Source organism: Microtus oregoni, unplaced genomic scaffold, assembly GCF_018167655.1.
Source record: "Microtus oregoni isolate MIOR12 unplaced genomic scaffold, Mior012 000055F_ref0000237, whole genome shotgun sequence".
NCBI classification, from domain to species: Eukaryota; Metazoa; Chordata; class Mammalia; order Rodentia; family Cricetidae; genus Microtus; species Microtus oregoni.
In genome coordinates, this window is record NW_024543831.1 from 7,678,674 (window position 1) to 7,700,160 (window position 21,487).

Consider the following 21,487-nt stretch of genomic DNA (forward strand, 5'->3'; position numbering starts at 1 on the left):
TCATCTGTTTGGAGAAAAATAAAATGGCTCTAAAGTTAAAGAGTCCCCAGAGAAAACCAGCAGTTCGTGAAAAAAATGCCCTGAATGGGCTAAGAACAAGCTGCAGAATCAGTTAAAACCAGAAGAGGCAGCCCAAGGTCTTAATTATGGTTTTGGCATAGTATAGCACACTATGGGCAACCCTTCCCCAACCCAATCAACAAGTCAGCATCATCCATTTCCTGGTCTTTCATCTTTGGTACCACTTCATGAGCTACTTCTGGTTTGCAATGTCTGCAAAGAGGCAGAAAAGTTGGTACCTTTGCCTTGTCTGTGAGCACAGATGCTGAGACTCTGATTGCTGCAACCATCGAGGCCAATTAAATGAACACTATAACATGAAGGAGAGATGCATACATTTCCAGGTTCCAGATAATAGCAGCCATGCCCCTACAAGAGAGGGCTCATCCATCCCTGGTGGTTAAGGCCTTCGGTTTGGTGTCCTCAGAGTAGAATAAAACACTGTTTCCACGGACAAGGAGCTCCAGATGAACCCATGGTCTGTGTTTGGACAGAGATTTTAAGTACTAGATATGCCAGGCACACAAACAGGACTGGCCCATGACCATCATACTGGAAGAAGCTTCTGTTTGGCAGCATGAATTAGAAACTTCTCGGCGTACTCTGGTGTTAGCCCTCTTTCCTGAGAGAAGCAGCCAGGGAGGACCCAAGGTCCAGTTAATTCTCTCTATGATCTTCTTCCACCCAGGCCACAATTTTCCCTTCCCATCCAGGGATGGCATCGTCATCATGGAAAACCTAGGTTAAAAAAAAGTCACAGTGGAATAACACAGCCTGGAATGTGGTGCCCAGCAGGCTGAAGCAGGAGGGTAGATATGAGTTCCAGGCCAGGTTGGGTGTCAGTGTGACACCCCATCTCAACGGAACAGAAACTCCAGAGTGTCCTTAAGCAACACTACTGGTGAGATGGTTCGGTGAACAGATACTGTCACAAGCCTGATGACCTGAATTCAGTGACGGGACCCACATGATGGACAGAGAGAATCAACTCCTGACTCCACAAGTTGTCTCTGACTTGGAAAACAAACACACACAAATATTAGAAATTTTTCTTTTGGGTTGTCTATTCCTGGATGGTGCCTGGGTGGTCTCAGTTTGTGGTCTTTATGGGAATCAGGTATCACCTCAGGGTAAACTACTGAGACTCAGGTCTCTATTGAGTTTGTCCTGACTGGGTCCTACAGCCACACCTACTTCAACAAGGCCACACCTCCCAATGGAGCCATTCCCTACGAGTTTATGGGGGCCAATTACATTCAAACTACCACAGTTAGGAAAATAAACACGCCTTGTTTTTACTACCAGGACTTTCCACCATGACAGGTATAGTGCTGCCTGTTCCTGCCTGACAGTTATTCTGTTCTGTGGGAAAACCAAGTGTAAGTTGCTCATGGGGTATAGTTTAAAAAAAAATCTATGTAACAAATTTGGGTTTAAACTTGTAACAAAAGGCTTATAATTAAAACTTGTACCTATAGGTTACTATAAGCCTTTTGCTTTCAGTTTTAAGCCAAATTTTGTTACAGATTTCACATATTCTTTAATCACACCCAATGAATTTACAAATCGTTCCTGAGATAAAGACTGTTTATACAATAGTCTTAAAAGATTTCTTGAGCACAAAGCCCAGAGAAATCATAAAGATAAAAGATTTAAGAGTGGAAAGTTATAGAACCTTAGAGATTAAGAGACTTTGGGATCATTTGCTTGTGTGGTTGTTGTAGAATAATATTTTTATACACTGTAAAGATGTGTCTTTGCTGGGGTGCCTGTGGATTGGTTTAATAAAGAGCTGAGTGGCAATAGCTAGACAAGAAGAGGTTAGACCGGACTTCCGGGTAGAGAGAGGAGAAGAGGACCAACATTAAGGCACAGAAGAGACTCCAGAGGACAGGGAGAAGAAACAGAAGGTACAAGATAAAAGAGAGATAAAAAGCCAAAGGAAAAAAACATAGATTAATATAAATGGGTTAATCTAATTTATAAGAACTAAGATATAGGCTGAGCTTTCACAATTAATAATAAGTCTTTGGTTTTTTTTTTTTGTGTGTGTGTGTGTGAGCTGCAAGACTTTTAAGAAAATCTCTGAGTTGGAGAAGAGAATTGAGTCCAAGGAGAAAAGGACGAAGGGGCAAGGAACGGGGAACAGGTCACCATCCCAGGAACACACAAGGAACGGGTCACCATCCCAGGAACACACAAGGAACGGGTCACCATCCCAGGAACACACAAGGGACGGGTCACCATCCCAGGAACACACAAGGGACGGGTCACCATCCCAGGAACACACAAGGGACGGGTCACCATCCCAGGAACACACAAGGAACGGGTCACCATCCCAGGAACACACAAGGAACGGGTCACCATCCCAGGAACACACAAGGAACGGGTCACCATCCCAGGAACACACAAGGAACGGGTCACCATCCCAGGAACACACAAGGAACGGGTCACCATCCCAGGAACACACAGGCAGCTCCTAGGGGAGGTGAGGAAGTTCCAGGAAGGAGCTGAGGAGCCATGAGGGAGCAGAGGGATAAGTGTCTGTTAACAAGAATTTCAATCCAAGGTGTCCCCAAGCAGACTGAGAGACATGTCAGAGGAGAGACGTCCCTTTCCACGTGATGGGAGCCCAGAAGGGTGACAGGAAGCTTCCTGGCACACCAGTGTGGGATTCTATAGGGAAGAGCCTATACAGGAAGGGCAGCCCAAGTCCTGGGCTGGAGAGTTTAGGGTTGAGAGTGGGACGTGTCTGGGTCTGAAACTTAGCAGGAACATGTTTTCTAAGGGCTGGTGAGGTGACCGAGCAGATAAGGACACTTGTCTTCAAGTCTGACAACCTGAGTCTAATCCCCTGGACTCACATGATAGGAGAGACCCAATTCCTGGAGGTGTCTTCTGACCTCTACAAAAGCACTCACAACCATCCACTCTCGCACATGTAGTAAGTAAATAAATGTAAAAATCTTTAAAGTTTTATGACAACTGGATACAGATAGAAGACATTGCTTGTGGACCTGCATTTTGCATGGAGGGGACAGTAAATGTTAAGTACCTGCCGCTGTCTTGGGGTTTTACTTTAACTAACAACACTATTTCTTTTTTTTAAATAAATATTCTATCCAAATTTTTAGTTAAAAAAATGATTGGGGCTGAGTAGTGGTGGTGGACACCTTTAATCCCAGCAGTTGGGAGGCAGACAGGCAGATCTCAGTGGGTTCAAGGCCAGCCTGGTCTACAGAGTGAGTCCCAAGACAGCCAGGACTGTTACACAGAGAAACCCTGTCTCTAAAAACAAAACAAACAAAAATATCAGTCCTTGGAGCTAGAGAGATGGCTCAGTGATTAAGAGCACTGGCTACTCTTCCAGAAGACCCAGGTTTGCTACCCAGCACCTACATGTGATGTGGGAGTGATTTCTTATTAATAAAGAAACTGCCTAGACCCATTTGATAGGCCAACCCTTAGGTAGGCGGAGTAAACAGAACGGAATGCTGGGAGAAAGAAGCTGAGTCAGGGAGTCGCCATGATTCTCCCACTCCAGACAGACGCAGGTTAAGATCATTCCTGGTAAGCCAGCTCGTGGGCTACACAGATTAATAGAAATGGGTTAGATCAATATGTAAAAGCTAGCCAATAAGAAACTAAAACTAATGGGTCAGGCAATGTTTAAAAGAATACAGTTTCCGTGTAATTATTTCGGGTAAAGCTAGCCGGGTGGCGGGACACAGCCCGCCGATCCGTACTTCAACAGAGTGGCTCCCAACGTGCTAATGAACTCCACGTAAAACCTGAGAGAGCTTAATTTTTATCACATAAAAAAAACAGAGTTTAACACAGCTTTTGGCTGTTTGTTGGTGGCTTGCTGTAGAGACAGTTCCTAAATCAGCAACAACAGCAAAAAAAAGGCTGCGTCATTTTAAAGTGTGACTTTCTGGGCTGTGCCACCAATGCGATCTCTGTCTGGATCCTGCGGGAGACAGAGCTTTTGAATGGAGCATTTGGAGTAATGTGCTACGGCTTGGTTGATGGCAATGTGGACTGTTGTGTGCCTGGAACTGTGTATGGCTCAGGGGCACCAAATGGCTCTGAGACAGGAGCTGCTCGGCTCCGCCATGATGAACTGTGCTGGTCTCAGGCAGGAACTACCGTAATTACCATAAAAACAGCTCAGTTAAGGTTTAGACTGGGCAGGAAACAGGCTGTACCTTATTACCATATTACCTGTACATGGTGCAACTTAAGTTTTTAAGAACTGCTTAACATTTTAGAGATGCTCCTGGATAGTAAAAAAAAAATTACAGATTCACAATAAAACAGATTCAGACATAAAAAACCACACTGTTGGATGAATGTACATAGGCTTGAGAGAGAAAAAAAAAAAATAGAAAATAAAGTTAATGGTTTAAAAAAAAAAGGTAAAGTCTTTAAAGAGACAAAATACAGATAGTTAAGAGATTAAAAAAAATAAAAAAAAATAAGCCACATAAAAATAAAAAATTCACAGAGAGTCTGGATTATGTACATTGTGTTTTCTTTAAAATTTTTGACTATGAAGGAGCTAAGTACAGAGAGACATTTCATTCTATGGGCTGCCAAATGAAACCAAAACGGATATCATGAGGGTATGACTTCAGAATTTGGGTCTAAGGATATGATGCTTTGGAAAGGGTCTTCTTTTGTTTTCACAGAGGACCAGACCCTATGGATTACATCTATCCCGATATGGTATGATAGACCACGCCCTCCTGAAAGGTTGTTGTAAACATCTTCAGAAAATTGCTTCGCTCAACTGCCAACTGAGATAAAACTAACACACAGGTTATACCATAAAAGACCTAATTAACGACGCCCCCATTCAGCAGAAAGCAGTTTGGAGAGAAAAAACTGCGCCCATGTTCCCAAAATATTGTTTGTAAATGTTCTTTTACATTTAAAGGGGGAAATGGTATAGGTATGAGTAATTTGCATTGGTGTGGATTTTACAGTCAATTTTGTTATATGTATATGTATTTCTGATCTTGATTAAGGTATTGTGATTGTGTAGTTCATTTAAAAATGTAATGTATAATTAAGAAATATAGGTTAATGGTTAATCATTGATAATAGTAAAGCTTGTAGTCATGTTAGTTAGATTTTCTAGATATATAGAGATACATTTCAGTTAGATAGACATTCTTCATATCTTTCAAAGACTGCAGAATATGGCATTTAATGTTTTAATAACTTAGGACTTTTCATGACAATGAGACATATCTGCTCCTGGCGGCACCAATCTACTTCGAGAGGAAGATGGGCATCGAAGAGGATCCTTATGGAGTTTGATAGCCATTTGGGCAAGAAACTGCTCTTGCCTGGACTGTTGCATAAAATGGACACAGAGAACCCGCAGAGAGAGGACTGCTGAACTTGCCTAAAGGTGAGACGGTCTTTTGGGGTTCATGACTCATGAAAGAGTCTGCGAGACATTCTGCAGGACACAGCAGATAGTGACTAAACTGTCTTTAAAATTTCCTGCTTCATGGAAATGTCTGCTGGATACTTTGGGCCTGAAGGCTGAAGATGGATGCCCCAAAGGTACAAAAGAACTTTGGGTGACTGTCCAGGCAGCAAGATGTCTCTGTCATTTCTAGAGTTTTCTTATTTCTTGTTTACTTAGGTAGTATTATATCCTTCTGGAGTCTTTGATGGAGTTGAAGAATGAATAGATAGTTATAGTTTTCCTTAGTTATGATAAAAGATAAAATAGATATAAATATTGTAACTGTAATTCTTGCTTGATAACTGTTTTGCTATATGTAATTTTACTATGTTAAGTTAAAGCCTTTCTTTTTTGTTTAAACAGAAAAAGGGGAAATGATGTGGGAGTGATTTCTTATTAATAAAGAAACTGCCTAGACCCATTTGATAGGCCAACCCTTAGGTAGGCGGAGTAAACAGAACGGAATGCTGGGAGAAAGAAGCTGAGTCAGGGAGTCGCCATGATTCTCCCACTCCAGACAGACGCAGGTTAAGATCATTCCTGGTAAGCCAGCTCGTGGGCTACACAGATTAATAGAAATGGGTTAGATCAATATGTAAAAGCTAGCCAATAAGAAACTAAAACTAATGGGTCAGGCAATGTTTAAAAGAATACAGTTTCCGTGTAATTATTTCGGGTAAAGCTAGCCGGGTGGCGGGACACAGCCCGCCGCTCCATACTATAACATACATGGCAGCTCACAATTGCCTATAAGTCCAGTTCCAGGGGATCCAACACTCTTCTAGCCTCCCTGGGCACCATACATACATGTGGTCCACAGGCATACATGAAAACAAAACACTTATACACAAAAAATAAAATATTCAGTCCTGTAACTAACAAAGCTGTCAACACCAGGGTCCATTCTATGGAACTTAAAGCAGTTGATCCATCAACTGAACATCCCATAATTTCTGAGATCCTTGAGGGGAACTGTGGTGGTCGGAATAAGAATGGCCCCCATAGGCTCATGTGTTTGAATGCTTAGTCATTCAGGAGTGGCACTACTTGGGAGGGATTAGGAAGTGTGGCCTTGTTGGACTAGGTGTGGCCTTGTTGGACTAGGTGTGGCCTTGTTGGACTAGGTGTGGCCTTGTTGGACTAGGTGTGGCCTTGTTGAAGGAAGTATGTCACTGGGGGTAGGCTCTGAGCTTTCAAAAGTCCAAGCCAAGCCCAGTGTCTCTCTCTCCCTGCTGCCTGCAGATCTGGATGTAGACCTCTCAGCTACTTCTCCAGCACCAGGCATGCCTGTATGCCACCATGCTTCCTGCCATGACAATGGACTAAACCTCTGAACTAAAAGCAAGGCCCAGCTAAATGCTTTCTTTTGTAAGAATTGCCCTGGTCATGGTGTCTTTTCATAGCAATAGAGAGAAGAGCTAGTTCAGGAGTGACCAGTAATGCTCCCCCAACTGCCCGTGGATTCTTCACCTCTTCTTTGACGGTGCCAAACTCGGGATCCAGTGCTTTGAAGTGGTACCGGTGAGTCCCTTCTCGATCAATAGCTGCTTTAAAATCCTTCAGTGTCACCTCCCCCAACCTGTAACAAAAGAAGAGTGTATCAATATAGCCTGCTAATCAATAGGCTGGAAAGGCAATGTGTTAGCTTTTAATCCAGGCTCCTGCCAAAGTCAACAGGCAGAGATAGCATGGCTTTAATACTAGGTCACGACTCCTGATAACCAATGTCACTAAAATAGCAGAGGTTGGGCAACCACTAAGAATGACTGTGGCATCATACCTCAGGTGATCAGAAAGCTTGAATTCATTGCTTTTGCTTTTTTTAATCTGAAAATAAGGTATTTAAAATAAAATTTGTAGATTAACCATATGTAATACACTTAAGTTTTCTGGGTTTCTACCATGAGATAATAGTCCAGTTTTCTTAGGATGATAAAGTTAAATTCAGCAGGTAGGGTTTGTTTGTTTGTTTTTGTTTTGACGGGGTCTTACTTTGTGCCCAAACTTGCCTTGAATTTGCTATGCCACCTAAGGTGACTTCAAATTAACAGCCCTGTTTTAGGCCTCCCAGGTTCTAAGATTACAAGTATGTGCCACCCAGCTTAAGGATCAGCAGTTCCTCTGGGTTGAGAAAGCTTGCTTCTGCCCAGTCCAGTCCATATGAGCAGACTCTAAGAACCTCAGCCTCTCTCAGCCGTTGGTTCTTGGGTTTACTGCCTTACGCATTGCAAGACAAGCACACTAGCACTGAGGTACATTCCCAGGCCCCTTATGGTGTATTTATTTCACTGGGAGATAGTATACTGTACTGAGGTTCTGGAACATTTTCCACATAAATTCTTACAGGCCGGAGTTGCCATCATCATTAGCACACAGTAATAAACACTGACAAGTAAATGCCCAAGAGGCCATGGTTGAAGTCATGGCTACCAGAAGGAGCTGTTTTGAATACTTAAAAGAAACAGTTTTCACAACGTTGGAGCATATTTGTATAGCTATGGGGACAAGAAGCACAATTTCTGTTCCCGTGGGGCCAGGTGTGGTGGCCCTTGGGAGGCAGAAGCAGGTGGATCTCTGTGAGTTCAAGACAAGGTCTTGTTCAGGTCAGCCAGAGCCACAAAGTGAGACCGTGTCTCAACAAATTAAACAAAACAACATACGATTATTAATTCCTGTGCCTATCAGTAGATCCTGCTTGTCCTTAATAATGCCACTGGTTTCCAGGTGCAGTGTGCACACCTTTAATCCCAGTACTCGGGAGGCAGAGGCAGGAGAATCTATCATCTGGGTGCCAGCCTGGTCTATACAGAGAGTTCTAGGCCAGCCAAGGCTACATAGTAATACTTTGTCTCAAAAAACAAAAAACACCCTCAAACCTGACAAATTAGAACTAGAATCTCTAATGGCCTGGGCTTTTCTTTCTGCAAAAGCTGCTCATTTGGCAGTAATGGATTCCCTTTCTCTCTCTCTCTCTCTCTCTCTCTCTCCCTCTCTCTCTTTCTTTCCTCCCTCTCTCCCTCCCTCCTTCCCTCCCTTTCTTCTTCCCTCCCTCCCTTCCTCCCTCCCTCTCTCCTTCCTTTCTTGTCTTTACAGTGAAATAATGACTTGAACATCTCACCTCTTTGGTATATTGACCATGAAGGGCGTGAGTGACCGGTCAGTGAAATAGAGCACTTTAGTGCAGGTGCTGCTGACGGCTGGAGAACTCTGGGAGTGAGGCAATGCTGCAATCAGAGACTCTGGTTAGAACATTCAATTTGATCCAAACTATTCCTCCTTTTGTCTTTGATCCAAACTATTCCTCCTTTTGTCTTTGATCCAAACTATTCCTCCTTTTGTCTTTGATCCAAACTATTCCTCCTTTTGTCTTTGATCCAAACTATTTCTCCTTTCATCTACTTAAAATGCCTCAGGAGGCTGAAGCTGCCGGAGGCCACAGCTTCTCCATCAGCCTTGCCCAGCACCATGTCCGCAGAGCATGGCTTATGATCACCATGAGGACAAGAGGTGACTTGGGCATGGACATCGTCATGGGGACCTCATTTCCATCCATTCCAGGGATATCTGGCAGAGGAATACCCGCTCTGGCAGCACTGTTGCTAAAGATCAAGAGGTCAGACTAGAATCTGGCCAGATTCCAGGAGATGCAGAGTAGACACCCAGCAGGAGTGCCAACTGCCTACATTCAGGTTTTGGAATAAGAATATTCATGTGATTTGTGGGGAAGAAAAAAAAATGGAAGAAAACCCAGAGGCAAAGTACTTCAGCCTATCAAGTACAAGACCTTCTGCAAGGGCTGATCCTGTACTATGCTTTTTTTTTTTTAAAGACAGGGACTATCTGGCCTAGAATACAAGTTGTAGACCAAACTGGCCTTGAACTCACAGAGATCTACCTGCCTGCCTCTGCCTTCTGAGTGCTGAGATTAGAAATGTAGGCCACCACACCTAGCCTCCTGTGTGATTTTTAAAAATTGTATTACATTTATTTTAGTGTGGGGCGACTTTTAGAAGTCAGTTCTCTCCTTCCACAGCAGGGGACCAAGGATTACGGTCAGGTGGTCAGACTTGGCAGTAAGTGCTTTCACCCACGGAGGGTGAAAGTTGCCAACCCCTAAAAATATGTCTTTGGGGGGGAAAAACTAAAATATTCTACTACATGATATAGATGATCCTGGTAACATCCATCCAGGGACCAAACAGTACTAAACATGGTGAAAACACCAGAACAAACAAATCAAACACATGGATCGCTTCACTCCGCTTCTGCCGCTTGTTCATTGTCAGCCTGCACCTAAAACACGACTGAGAGTCAACGGCTGTCAGAGAGGAAGGAAGTGTGTGTGGGGGGCGGAGCAGGAGGGATTCTAGGAAAAAATATACATACCAAATCCCCAATACCTTCATAAAAAAGGAATTTTGGGCTTTGCTATTTTTATTACTTTGCCAAATAGACTTTGTTATTAAGTTTCTCTATTTATATGAAGATATAGGTAGATTTTGAATTTACAAAAACCTTAAAATCCAATAAAGCACCAGGAAATATGTGTTAAAAATAAGACTGTAGAGGTGGCTTAGGGGTTAAGGACACCTGCTGCTCTTTCAAAGGACCCAGGTTGGGTTCCCAAATCCACAGGGCCACTCATTCCTGTTCTTATTCTTGTTCCAGGGATTCTGATGCCCTCTTCTGGTCTCTAGAGGCACTGCATCCATATGGTAAGCATACATAAATATAAATAAATATAGAGCTGGGCGTGGTGGTATATCTTTAATCCCAGCACTTGGGAGGCCGACAGGCAGGCCTCTGTGAGTTCAAGACAGCCAGGGCTACATAGTGAGTTCCTGTCTCAAACAACAACAAAAATGGCACTAGAAGATTAAAGACCCATTAAAACAGAACAAAAGTGAGTCTTCATCCACGCCTCATAGTGTATAGAAAAAAATAACTCTAAATGAATTATAAGCCTAAACTTAAAGGCAAAATATTGCTGGGCTCGGTAGCACATACATTTAATCCAAGCACTGGGCAGGAAGAGGCAGGTGCTTTCTCTAAGTTTGAGGCCTAATCTATACAGCAAGTTCTAGGCCAGCCAGGGCTACATAGTGAGACCCTGTCTTAAAACAGACAGACAAAAACTTAATGTCATCCTCCCCATTTTAAGCATGTTAAACTGCTTTCTTAAGTGGTGTGGAGATGGCTCAGAGAAGCTGCCCTGTAGAGTGCACCAGTCATGTCTTATAATCCTTCTAGTACCTTCCTTAAGCTTCTAGATCCCTAGCATGTCCCAGTACCAAAGCAGAGGGTGGCAAATGATTCAATTCCTAAACTTTGCTATAAAGATTCATTCAGAGCCTTCTAACCTGCTAAGCTCGGCGACCCCTCTGAGCTCTGCACAGATGTTTCCCCTGGAAAGTCTACAGATGTAAGGACTGTCCTCTGTTCTTCTGGTTGCTGCTGCATCTCCCCTATATTCCAGCTCTCCCTGGTGGGAGTCGCTGGCAGTAAAAGGATTTGATCAGGGGTTGGAGAGGTGGCTCAGCGGTTAAGAGTACTTACTGCTCTTACAGAGGACATGGGTTTGGTTCCCACAACCCACGTGGCAACTAACAAATTCCTGTAACTCCAGTTCCAGGGATCCAATGCCCTATTCTGACTTTCATGAACAAAAGCACACATATGATAAACAGACATTATGTAAGCAAAACACCTGCACACATTAAAGAACAAAAGACCTGGCCAAATGTTATGTGTCTATTTTTCTCTTGTAGGCAGGATCTCATGCAGAGAGGATAAGTAGGACTTCCAGGGAGAGAATCTGAGTCATGGGAGATTCTTCAGCCAGATGCGGAGGAAGTGGATGTGTGATATTGAGGAGAGGTAACGAGAGCCACATGGCAGAATGCAGATTAATATAAATGGGTTAATTTAAGTTTTAAGAGCTAGTTGGGAACAAGCCTAAGATAAGGCCAAGCTTTCATACTTAATAAGAAATCTTCATGTCATTATTCAGGAGTTGGCGGTCCAAAGGGAGAACTGCTACACTTGGCATCCAACATGGAGACACAAATATCCAAGCAAAGGGCCAGAGAAAGCTGAGAAAAGTTCAGACATGGAGCCTGATGTAGCTTCCAGGCCTGATGCTGATGCTGGCCTACAGAGGAGCAGCTCCTTTGGGAGGCCCTGCTGAGCAGCCCAGCACTGCTCTCAGTGGCATGCTACTCAGTGGGAGACTAGGGAGAAAAGCCTGCAGGCCCAGCAACATTCCAGGACAGGTGGGCATGGCTCCTGGCCAGTGTCCACAGGCATGAAGCTCGGCCCTCACAGAACGGCAAGCAGTGGCTGCAACCCAGAACCAGTGGGGGTAGCCTGTTGGATGTACCCTAGCTGGATTGAGCCAGACACCAGCAGAGAAGGCTGCAGGTATGCAGAAAGCCAGGTCCAGACATAAAACCTCTGAATAGGTACAGTATGCTTTAAAATGTATTTAGCTAATGAAAGAAAAGAAAGTGAATATAGACAGTCATAGAAAAATATAGCTTAAAATAATAAAATAAAGTCTTTAAAGGGAAAATAAAATAATATAAAAAGAACAAATCATGTAAGGATGAGAAATACCATAACACAGAAAAATTGGGCCCTATACAGTTCTTTATTAACTTTAAATTTTAATTGATAATAAGCTAAAACAACAGCTACTAAAAGATATCAGATTATAGAAAAACTGCTGAATTAAACCAGCCTATATATATATATATATTTAGAATTTTGCTTTATTGATATAAATTTAATCCAGCCTATATATTTTAAGGATGTCTTAACTTCAGAATGGAAGTCAGAAAATGTGTTGTGTTGGGGGAGAGATTATGACTTTGTTTCTACAGGAAGTGAAAAGCTATGGATTTCCTCAAAATTAATGAAGATTTGACCAGGGGAGACCTCCTGCAGACATGAAGGAAGAAACCAAGAAGACAACAAGACAGCTGACATATATTCTGATCCCTCTGCATGAGAACAGCTCTGAGTTGGATAAGATGATAAATTTTGTTGGCTACAGAGTCCTCATGACAGTTTGGTATACAGTTCAAACGAACTTACACAGTTGGAAGATACCTTTTGCCTGATCAAGCATAGAATAGAAAACCATCTTTAGTTGATGTGTGCACACTACACATTCCATATTTGTATTGATGAAGATATATATGGTACCTTTAAAAGTTCGTATGTTTTCAGAACAAAAGGACCAGACACCAATGAAGACAAGACAGATGAGATGGCCCAGGTGATCCAGCCTCTTAGAATTCCTCTATTGCCATTTCCTCAAAAATCTGCACCCGGGACAACTTCAAAGCAGTTAGCTAAGATGACCCAGCCTCACAGACTACTCAAGCCAGGACTTCAGTTAAGCCCTGCACTTTCCCGTCACACAGAGAATAGAAGACAAATAATACAGTTGCTCTCCCAAGACTTGACCATTATCCTAATTTTCTTAGGGTCCCCTAAAGATGTCACTGCTCCTAAACAACAGGAAGCAATTTTAAGAACATAATGCCCACATTCTTGAGAGGTGAATGGGTGGTTTTTGGTCTTTGGTGGGTTATGGATGTTTGTCGTTGTTTAAGGTATTGGTTGCAAGTTGTTACTGGTCATGGTCAGGGAGGAAACTAAGCAAAGAAGGTTAAAGGATTTCTTTCTTTCCTTTCTTCTATCTTCCTTTCTTTGTTTCTTGTCTTTCTCTCTCTCTCTCTCTCTCTCTCTCTCTTTCCTACTTTCTCTTTATTGTATTCTTTCTTTTTTCCTATCTACTCTAGAGGGAAAGAGGGTGGGGAATGAAAAGTAAGAAAGGAGGGAATACAGGAATAATAGCATAATGTCAGGACGGCCGAGCGGTCTAAGACGCCAAGTTCAGGAATAATAGGGTAGATTACTGAATCTACTTTTAAATTAAAAAGAAACTACTAGTCTCAAATACTTTAGATTGGTATGGATTTTTGTATATTGATACAGAGCTAAAGTTATTTTTGTTACAATATATTGCATATATGTTTCTACTCTTATTTAAGGTATTATACCTATGCAACACTCATTTTTAAAATGTAATATAAGATTCAAATTCTTGGAAACTATTATTACAAATTGTTTAGGATAATTAAGATAACCAAACTTGTAGTGAGGTTTTAGATATAAACAGAAATAAGCTTTATTTAGCTTTATGTATATATTTTCAAGGTTAGATGGAGATATATTTTAGACAGATATAAACACTTCAGAGGTCTACAGAATATGGCATTTAAGATGTTTTAATAACATCAGGCTTTTATGAGAGCAAGATACATCTCCTCCTCACAGTACCAATCCACTTCAAAGAAGATGATGGACACCAAAGAATCTCCATATGGAGTTTGTCTTAAATGTGGCAAAACCAGCCACTGGTGAAGAAACCGCCCTTGCCTTGACTGTTGACAGTATGTTGTCCACATTAGACAAGCAGGACACAAAGGAAGTTAGCTGCCAAATTTTGCCAAGACAAGGTAGGCCATCCTTCAAAATTCCTGCTTCACAAAAAAGTCAGTCAGATATTCTGGGCCTGTAATCTGAAGATGGATGCTCAAGGTTACAGAGGAACCTTGGATGGCTGTCCGGGCAGCCAGCAGTCTCTGCCACTTCTATAGTTTTGGAAGTTGCTTGCTCTGCACTCCCTGTTTACTCAGGTACTGTTTTCTCTTTCTTAGGTCTCTGATGCTGTTGAAGACTGGACAGTTACAGTCTTACAGTTTTCCTTGTTAACAAATTCAGAAAAGAAACTTACAAAAGAGATGTAAAGTTTATAAAGGTTGGGAGACATAAAAGCTTAAGATGTTTATCTAAGAAAATGTTTGAAGGTCTAAAAAGATATTTTTGTTGCTAATACAACATAGAAAGTGATTTAGGTACAAAACTCACCAAGATAGGACAGATAATAAAGTACTTTCTCCAAAGTTGCCAAATACAAATGGTTGAAACATTGTGAATGTAATTCTTACCAGACAATTGTTCTTACTGTATATAGTTTAATGATGATAGAAAAAGAGACTTTTATTTAGTGGTGAGATGCTGAGATAAACTTTTTGTACACTGTTTGAAGATGTATGTCTGTCCTTCCTTACCTGCCTAAAGCACCTTCTGATTGGTTTAATAAAGAGGAAAATGGCCAATATCTAGGCAAAAGATGACAGGAGGGATTTCAAGGGAGAGCTAGGAACTCTGGGAAAGGATCTGAGGTACAACAGGAGATTTGCCAGTCAGATGCAGAGGAAGTCAGGCTTTGGGAGAATGTAGATTAATATAAATGGGTTAAGTTTTTTGTTAGTGTTGGGTTTTCAAGACAGGATTTCTCTGTGTAGTTCTGGAGCCTGTCCTGGAACTTGCTCGGCAGGCCAGACTGACCTCAAACTCACAGAGATCTGCCTCCCAAGTGTTGGCATTAAAGGTATGCGCCACCACTGCCTAGCTTGGATCAATTTAAGTTTTAAGAGGCTAGTTGAGAACAAGCTTAACTGGGGCCAAGTTTTCACAATGAATAAAAAGCCCCTGTGTCATTATTTGGGAGCTGGAAGTCCAGAGAAAGACCTGCTATAGCCACATTACTAAAATCCCTCTTTGGCACATATTTATCACAACACTGAACACATTAATTCCTGGTCTCATGGGCCCAAAATCCTTGTCACATTTGGGTTTGGCTCTGATATGGTTCTTAGCAGTGACTTTTTTTTTTTCTTGCTTGCTTTTGGGAATCTCTCTCTCTCTCTCTCTCTCTCTCTCATTATTTATCTTTATTCTATATGTATTGGTGTTTTGCCTGCATGCATGTCTGTGTGAGGATATCAGATCTCCTGGAACTGGAGTTACAGACAGCTGTGAGCTGCCATGTGGGTGATGGGAATTAAACTCGGGTCCTCTGGAAGAACAGCCAATGTTCTTAACCACTGAGCCATTTCTCCAGCCTGGGAATGTCTCTTAATTAAAGAAAAAAATTGTACTTTTGTGGGGGGGGGGTATGGGAGCATGATACACACATATGCTGAGGTCAGAGGAGAACTTGAAGAAGCCAGTTCTCTCCTTCTACCATGTAGGCTTCATTGTTTTGTTTTTGTTTGTTTGCTTTTTCTACACAGGGTTTCTTTGTGTAGCCCTGGCTGTCCTAGAACTTGCTTTGTAGACTAGGCTGGCCTTGAATGCAAACATCTGCCTTTCTCTGCCTCCCGAGTGCTGGGATTAAAGGCATGCGCCACAGCTGCCCAGTTGGTCTTCACAATTTTTAAATGAACATTAGATACCCTGTGTTAAGGTAGTAGATAATCCCAGTACTCAGAAGGTCAAAGGAATAAGATCATGAGTTTGGCCACAGTGTGACTCTATAGATATCTATCTATATAGATAGAGAGAGGGAAAAGGGAGGGAGAGAGAGAGAGAAGGAGAAAGAGACAGAGGGGAGAGAGAGAGTCGGGGAGAGTAAAAACATCCCTGGAAATGGGATACTGTGTCCTCTGTGAGCACAGGAGTGGTGGTAGCTAAAGGAACCTAGACAGCATCCTAGCTCAGGCTAGGACTTTGTTACTAAAGTATCTCAGAACACACCCATTTTCATTTTCTTCCAGATTTCCATTAGGGGGAAGAGATGGCTTCCTGGAGGCTTATACCTGATAGCGTAGGTGAGGGAGACTCCTGTGACCCTGTCCCTCAGCCTGCTTCCACCCCTAGAACAGGCACCTTCAAAAGATCTGTGTCTACAAGTGTCCTATTCTGCTTCATGATGGAGGACTGTGTACTTTCCCCTCCCTATGGCTGGAATAGACCTCAGCCTGGTGCTGAGGCAGGGTGTGTGTGTGTGGGGTCTGCTCTCTCCAGGTATCTTTTCTCCACAATGGACAACGGTCCATATAGGGCCTTGTGTTTTTGCGGTGTAAGCGCTTCTGTCCTCTGGGCCTGCACCAACAGGGGAGGTTTTCTTTTGACTCTGTCCCCACAAACAAACGTTTTCATGCACAGAATAGAAGTCCATGGAAAAGTGTCTGCGTGTTATAAACTCTTATGTCATCGGCACCTGGGGTTCTCTGCTTAGCCTTTAACAATGCGGGGAAATCTCAGCAACATTCCCTTTATCTGTGGCCCAGTAGCCTATCACCCTTCCTGGCTTCACCACACACAAGCTGGTGCTAGCATCCTTTTGCTTTCTGGAGCAACCTATGTTCGAGGCTTCTAGGCAGGCTAATTTCCCTATGACCTCATCTCTCAGATGGGTTCAAAATTTGTGACTTTTTAGACCAGCCAACTTTCTCTTGCTATTTATGCAGAAGGCTCTAGGCAGCTTTCTATACTCCCGGCAGAACTCAAAATTATACCTTTTTTTGGTTTTTCAAGGCAATTATACTATTTTAAGAAGTTCACATTTTCAGAATTAAGACAGAATTCGCCATTTTGAAAGGTGCCACTCAGTAGCAGTACATCCACAAGGCTACAAACATTCACCACCATCTAACCCCAGATATGGTCACCATCCCTGACAGAAACCTGACCTGAACAGGTAGCACTGGGGTACATGTGTGCCCACATATACACGCGCACTGTATAAATAAACGAATGTAACAAAACATTTCTTCTTTAGTAAAAAGCACTTATTTACCATCTCCCCTTCCTTCTTGATTTTGGCATGCGTCTAACCCAACCTTCTTTCTCTCTTATAATTTGCTTGTTCAGGACATTTCATATAAATGTACAAATGTAATATATGTCCTTTTGGTTTTTTTAAAAATATTTTTCCATTTTGTGTGTGTGTGTGTGTGTGTATGTGTGTGCATGTGCACGCTCCTGTGCATGTGCAAGCTAGAGGTCATGACAGATGTCTTCCTCAATCACTTTCTGCCTTACTTTTTGAGACAGGGTCTCCCCCTGAACCTGGAGCTCACAGACTGGGGGAGACTAGTTGGCCAGAAAGCGCCAGTGACCGACCACCTGTCTCACCTCCTCAGCACAAGATTATAGGAGTGTGTTACCATTCCCAGCTTCTTACGTGGGTGCTGGGGACTTGCACTCAGGTTCTCACAGTTGTGGGGCAGGCATGTTAGCAAGTGAACCGTCCTTTTGGGTCTGGCATCTTATAGTTATCATAATGTGCTTTCAGAGCTCATTCATGTTCTAACATGGATCAGTGCTTTATTCCTTTCTATAGCCGAATATGATCATTTCACAGTTGACAGGCATTTGTGTTGACTTTTCGGATTTGAACATTTGTTTTCAATCCTTTGGGGTCTATACCTATGCTTCCTGGGATAATTCTGTGCTTAGCTTTTTGGGAAACTGTTTCCCCAGTGGCTGTAACCACAAAGCAACACAGACAAGTGCCATTTTCCCCATGTCTTTTGTTAGCACTTGTTACTTTACATTTTTTTAGCCTCATATGATTTTGATGTTATATCTAGAAATTCATTGCCATGTGAAATGTATTTTTTTCCTTCTTTAGAAGTTGTATAGATCTATTTTTTACATACATATGGTAATCGGTCGAGGTCCCATGTTGTAGGATATCCGCTTGACCCAGGTCAAATGACTATACATATATGGGTTTATAACCCAGGTCAAATGACTATACATATGTGGGTTAACCCAGGTCAAATGACTATACATATGTGGGTATATAACCCAGGTCAAATGACTATACATATATGGGTTTATAACCCATATATGACCTCTAAATTTTATTCCACTAACTTTGCTGTGTTACTTTTAAAATCTGAAATAAGGAGCCGGAGAGATAGCTCAGCACTTAAAAGCATATACAAGTTCTGTTCCCAGCACCCAGGCGGCTCACAACACTCAGTAATCCAAGCTTCAGAGGATCCAAAGCCCTCTTCTGGCCTCTGCAGGCACCCACATATATGTAGTACACACACACACATGCACACGCACGTACACAAATAAATAAAATCAATCTTAAAAAACACTGACATGCTTGTTGTTTCTCCCCATGAGTCAAGGACAGGAGAGGAATTTGGCTGAGAAAATTTGGAAAAGGAAAAGGGCACAGTCAGAGTGGATGGAAGGAGTCTGGACCTGCTACCACTGCCTCAGGTATCGTGGCCCCAATAGTTTGCCGGTGATTTTCAGGTGAAGTCTCATGTAACGCTCAAATCTTTCAAGACTGTCTCCACTTGATAACAAAGAACCTCAGACCAAGTGCCATTGATTAGCATTCTTGTCTACAGCCATACACTGTGGATTGGCAGCCCCAAGACTGCACTGCAGATATGTCTGATTTTATAGTCTCTCTGTTTTTTCCTCTCTGTTGGTTTGCATTCAGTTTGAGGAATGAATTTCAAGAGCCTTTGAACTTATGAAGAAGAACATCTCATTGCCATTCAAATCCATACCCTTGCTGCTCAGAAAAGCGCAGGGATTAGACTAAAACTGCAATAGTAATCCACATACAAGAACGCTTGAAGCCACATGGAATGGAAAAGATCCCTAACGAGACTGTGAGACAGTCTAGGTCTGGGATGAGGCCTCAAATGGCATCGCAGAGCATCAGTGGCCAAGGGCTAGGAAGAGAGGGAGTCAAAGGGGGGAGGGATTCAGAATTCACATTCAGAGAATAGAAGGAGAGCTAATGGCTCTAGTCCAGCAGACTGCTAGAGAATATTAAAAGCTTTTGAAAAGCCGGGCGGTGGTGGCGCACGCCTTTAATCCCAGCACTCGGGAGGCAGAGGCAGGCGGATCTCTGTGAGTTCGAGACCAGCCTGGTCTACAGAGCTAGTTCCAGGACAGGCTCCAAAGCCACAGAGAAACCCTGTCTCGAAAAACCAAAAAAAAAAAAAAAAAAGCTTTTGAAAAGACAATGGAAGACAAGGCTCGAGATGCAGCCACTTGACTCCACAATAAGAGCGTCGCTGCAACCCAACAGTGAGGATAAATGGAATAACTGAGCAGAGCAAGAATGAGCTAGACTGGGTGGTAAAGGACAGCCAGCCAGAGAGATGGCTCCACAGGCGAGGAGCTTGCCGCAAAGCTGAGTTTGGCTGCTGGAACCCACAGAGTAGAAGAGAAGTGATTTCTGCAAGCTGACCTCAAGCCCACATGTGGACTGTGGCACATGGGCACACAAACACATACACTCAACAAATAAATGTTAAACATTTTTAAAAAGAAATGAAAGAGAATAAGTATAGACCTGTTCCAGAAGTCTGGCATAGGAGATTAAAAGAAGTCTGTAGTTAAAGGCCTTAAATAATGACCTGGACATCACTGCTCTCAAAAGTTTTAAGACAATCCCCAAAGAAATTGGACTCCCTGCCCCTAGAAAAAGCAGACTTTTGTTTGTGTGTGGGTCTGTGTGTGGGTGTGTGTGCACAGTATTTTAAACTAGAGTGATCTAGATTTATGGTTTTTGTTTTATGGTTTACTCAGCATGAATGTTTTGAATTTTGCAGTTTCCATATATTTCAGCCCATGTCAGCAGCATTCTCCACATGGCTGGTGGTAACAACATCATGAGTCTTCATATTCCTAGAGACAATATGACTCTTGTTTGCTCAGGAAAAAAATCATAAAAGTGAAGCACTGCACAAAAACATCTACCCAGAAACTGGGAGTATGAAAATAACAAAATTTCTGATTAGCACAGAAACAGACACATTGATCAATGGAATCAAATTAAAGACCCAGACATAAATCCACGTGCCTGTGAATACCTGATTTTTTATAAAGAAGCCAGAAATACACACTAAAAAAGAGAAACATCATCTTCAACAAATGGTGCAAGTCAAACTGGAGGCCTGCATGCAGACAAATCCAAACAGAGCCACACTTCTCACTCAACTCCAAATGGATCGAGCACCTCGACATAAAACAAAGTACACTGAACCTGAGAGAAGAGAAAGTGGGGAGTAGCCGTGAACACGTTGCCACAAAAGACACTTCCTGAACAGAACACCTGTAGTACAGCACTAAGACTGATAAGTAATAAACAGGACCTCATGAAACTGAAAAGCTTCTGTGTGGCCAAGGACACCATCTCTTGGACAAAACAGCAGGCTACAGAATGGAAGAAGATTTTCACCAACTACATATCTGATAGAGCCCTAATTTCCAAAATATATAAAGAACACAAAAAACTAGATATCAAGAAAACAACCCAATTAAAAATGGGATACAAATCTATGACCAGGTGGTAGTGGTGCACGCCTTTAATCCCAACATTCAGGAAGCAGAGGTAGGCTAATCTCTGTGAATGCGAGGCCAGCCTGGTCTACAGAGTGAGTTACAAGACACCAAGGACTGTAAAACAGAGAAACCCTGTCTTGCGGTGGGGGGAAGAGGGGATACAAATCTAAGCAGAGAATTCTCATGAGGAAACTCAAATGGCTCAGTGTTGCAGAATATTTGATTGCACTGTGACACCTTGAACCAGGGGACATAACCAGCAACTAGGATTAACCATAGAGAAGCCAAGAATGGATAGAAAGGACGCACAGGAAGGAGTAGGAAGGGACTTAGAGGTTTCATGGTCTTGTCTATCTGGGACTTGTGGAGACAGAGATGCTTGCTGGGTCTCTGGTGAAAAAAGGGAATGTCAGTTGGTCACTCCCCCTCCACTTCTTTGATCTTTCAGGTTTTCATCCCAATATCTGACTCCTATTATTAGTAATAGAACAACTCAGACAAAAACAACAGCTGAGAAACACTGTAAAGAAATGTTCAATATCCTTAACCATCAGGAAAATACAAATCAAAACTACCTTGAGATTTCATCTTACACCCATCAGAATGGCTAAGATCAATAAAACAAGTAACAGCTCATGCTGGTAAGGATGTGGAGTACGGGGAACACTCATCCATTACTAGTGGGGAATGCAAACTTGAACAGACACCATGGAAATCAGTGTGGCAGTTCCTCAGGAAAATGGGAATAGATCT

At 42.4% G+C, this 21,487-nt stretch overlaps 1 protein-coding gene across 6 annotated transcripts in view; it reads right to left on the minus strand.

Moving 5' to 3' along the window:
* Window positions 1-443: 443 nt before the first annotated feature.
* Window positions 444-21,487, minus strand: part of Dixdc1 (DIX domain containing 1) — a 73,776-nt gene continuing 52,732 nt past the window's right edge. For 5 of the 6 annotated variants that reach the window (XM_041638550.1, XM_041638549.1, XM_041638551.1 and 2 more), the window contains 3 exons: window positions 8,661-8,766; window positions 7,013-7,121; window positions 444-798 (listed from right to left, as the gene is read on the minus strand). In XM_041638550.1, coding sequence (XP_041494484.1) covers window positions 718-798; window positions 7,013-7,121; window positions 8,661-8,766 — 296 coding nt within the window. In that variant the 3' untranslated portion in view covers window positions 444-717. The remainder of the gene's footprint in view (window positions 799-7,012; window positions 7,122-8,660; window positions 8,767-21,487) is intronic. The other variant, XM_041638554.1, reaches the window with a different exon arrangement.